Source organism: Mastomys coucha, unplaced genomic scaffold (assembly GCF_008632895.1).
Source record: "Mastomys coucha isolate ucsf_1 unplaced genomic scaffold, UCSF_Mcou_1 pScaffold14, whole genome shotgun sequence".
Lineage (NCBI taxonomy): Eukaryota > Metazoa > Chordata > Mammalia > Rodentia > Muridae > Mastomys > Mastomys coucha.
Window position 1 is genome coordinate 39,052,464 of NW_022196896.1, and position 3,244 is coordinate 39,055,707.

Genomic DNA, 3,244 nt, shown 5'->3' on the forward strand with positions numbered 1-3,244 from the left:
GATTAAAGGCGTGTGCCACCACCGCCCGGCCAGGATGGCCATTTTTACTATGTTAATTCTACCTGTTCATGAGCATGGGAGATTGTTTCATTGTCTGATATCTTCAATTTTTTTCTACAAAGATTTGAAGTTTTTATTATACAAGTCTTTGACTTGCATTCAAGGTTATGGTAAAATGTGTAGTTGCTCTGATTTCTTTTTCAGTCCGTTTATCATTTGTATATAGGAGGACTACTGATTTTTATCAGTTGTTTTTGTATCCAGCTGTTTTGCTCAAAGTGTTTATCTGCTGTAGAATTTCCTTGGTGGGAATTTTTAGGGTCACGATACATATACTATCATATTGTAGCAAATAAGAAGACTTTGATTTCTTTCCTTCCAATTTGGATCCTCTTGATCTCCTTCAGTTGTCTTATTGCTCTATCTAAGACTTCAAGTACTATCCTGAATAGTACGGAAAGATGAGTGGACAACCTTTTTTGAGTTTCTCTCTACTTAATTTGATGCTGGCTATCAGCTTGCTATATAGTTTTTACTATGTTTAGGTATGTCCCTTATATCCTTTATCTCTCCACGGCTTTTATCATGAAGGAGGATTGGACTTTGTCAAATGTCTTTCCTGTATTTAATGAGATGATCATGTTGGTTTTTCTTTCAGTTTGTTCTTATGATAGATTACATTTATTCATTTTCATGTATTGACCCATCCCTACACCTCTGGGACGAAGCCTACCCACACAGTCCCCTTCAAAGGCTAGATGAGGCATCAGGTACTCTGAAATTGGTTTTCTAATCATGTTTTCTTCCTGTTGTTTAAGGTTCCACGATGGAGTTTGAACAGTACCTCAAGAAGTTTCATATTTTGGATTAGTTAATCATATTTATCCTCTGCTGAGAACTTTGAAACTTCAGACTCAGTTTCTGAAGTCCCTCAAGACATTAACTGCAGAGAGAGTGTACCATGGATTACAAGGAGAGCTGCCCAAGTGTAAGCATTCCCAGCTCTGATGAACACAGAGAGAAAAAGAAGAGGTTCACGGTAAGTGTGTGGCAGAAAGAGTAAAGATAGCCGGTGTCCCCACTTCCCCCTAACCCTCTCTACTCCCCTGTCCCCATGTTTTTTCATAACCAGGAATTCTCCCTTCCTCTCCACAGGTCTAGGTTTTACTTCTTTTGAATGAGCTATCCTCACACAATCCTGCTTGGGCCAGGCTGTGGCAGTGGTGCACACCTCTAATCCCAGCACTGTAGAGGCAGGTGGATCTCAGAGTCCAAGGCCAGCCTGGTCTACAGAGCAAGCTCCAACACAGCAAGGGCTACAACAGCAAAACCCTCCCTCAAAGAAAGGCAGACAGACAGACAGACAGACAGACAGGAAGAAAGAAACAAAAAAAAGAAGAAAGAGAAGGAAAGGAAGAGAGAGAGAGAAAGGGGGAAAGAAAGAAAGAGAGAAAGAAAGGGAGAAAGGAAGAAAAAAAGAAAGAAACAAACAAAGCTTCCTTTGGCTACTTTAACAGTAATTGTTATTTTTAATGCATATTTTTGCCTGTTTGCCTATCTCTTTGGAGAATTGTATGGAGAAACTCATGTATGTGTATAGACAATGTGCCTGCACTGTTTAGCTTTGCACAATCATTAAGTATTGTAGACTCCCGAAGTCCCTGAGTTAAAAACTACTGTCCTGAAATTTCTATAGTGCCTTGTGGCACTTATTACTTTCTATCTCATTTTTAAAATGTTTCCTTCTTTTACCCCCTTTTCTACCTCAAAAGGTAAAGACATTTCTGATTTTAGTGCCACAGTATTTGCTGGAGGGCTTTATAAGGTACAATAAGTATATGCTAGTAGTGTTACCAGTGACTAGTACTGGAAAACAAACACTTTAAAAATACTTATTTGTCTATTTATTTGCACGTGTATACATTCTTATAGTATACGTGTAGACCCATAGAGGACAAAAGTAATCAGGTATCCTTCGTCACTTTACGCCAATTCCTTTGAGGCAGAGTCTCTGAACTTGCGGCTCATGTTTTCTTTGTTACTAAAAGCCAAAAAGCCAAAGCCTTCCCTCAGAGTTCAGATTAAAGATGTGTGCAGAACACACAGCCTAACATAGTTCTAGGGGGCCCAAACTGCCTCATGATTGCACAGGCAGTGTTTTGGCTGGCCTGGCCCTTGCTGGGCTGACTTGGGGGCCCAGACTCTGTCTTTGTGATTGCACAGGCAGTGTTTTAGGTGGCCTGGCCCTTGCTGGGCTGACTTGAGTATCTTCTATTGGCACAAGTAGGTTCTATTAAGGTTCTCTACCAATACAGTGCCTTTGTTCTCCGTTTTGCACATCAGCCTCCCTTTTGGACCGCCACTGATCTGGTAGGAGTAGGCCACTGAATCCTTGCCAGTTAAGCCCTGTGATAAGTGATTTACAGCTGGAATCCATGCTCACATGGGGGCTGAGAAGAGCTGAAATGTTAAGCCAAACACCCGGAACACTCTATTCTGCCTTATTAACTTGCAGAGGTAACTGCAAATGCTAGCTGTCTCCCAAGGTCCTAGATGTGGAACTGGGAAGCAGTTCACTGGCGCTCTCCTCTGCTCCTAAACAAACACTCTGCATTGGTACAGACAAAGGCTGGATCTCCTTACTCATATCTCCGTAGCCTCTTAGGCTGCAGAATTGTGTGTGTGGAGGGTGTGTGTGCAAATGTGTATTGTAACAATTTCTTAAGTGGTGCATACTTGTTAATCCATCACCTTGAGAGTTAGCCAGGGCTGTTACAGCTTGGATAAAATAGAGTGTACGCAGCTTTTCTTCTCTCCTCGTTTTTTACCTTTGGGCTGTTCTGTCCTTCAGGAACTTGACCTCCTACCAAGTTTGGCAGACATTCCTGCAGTGTGGATAGTGGATTAATTTAGGCGTCCTTAGCTCTTTGCAAGGAGAGACACTTTCACACATTCTGTGAGAGAGTAGGGGAGGCCTGACAGGAACCTCACCATGAGGTTCCCATGCCAAGCCCTGGTGTTTCAGAGACCCTGCATAAGGCATCTTGTTCATATACTTCCTTTAAGTGCACAAATGTTTCCTGATTTGAGGGGTGTGTGTGTGTGTGTGTGTGTGTGTGTGGCTGGGCAGTGGTGGCGCATACCTTTAATCCCAGCACTTGGGAAGGCAGAGGCAGGCAGGTTTCTGAGTTTGAAACCAGCCTGGTCTACAGAGTGAGTTCCAGGACAGCCAGGGCTACACAGA

General features: G+C 42.6%; 1 protein-coding gene across 3 annotated transcripts in view; it reads left to right on the forward strand.

Moving 5' to 3' along the window:
* Nucleotides 1-3,244, forward strand: part of LOC116088156 (serine/threonine-protein kinase Sgk3) — a 120,002-nt gene that overhangs the window by 72,315 nt on the left and 44,443 nt on the right. For all 3 annotated transcript variants that reach the window (XM_031366820.1, XM_031366821.1, XM_031366822.1), the window contains exon 2: nt 819-1,039. In XM_031366820.1, the coding sequence (XP_031222680.1) occupies nt 962-1,039 (78 nt within the window). In that variant the 5' untranslated portion in view covers nt 819-961. The remainder of the gene's footprint in view (nt 1-818; nt 1,040-3,244) is intronic.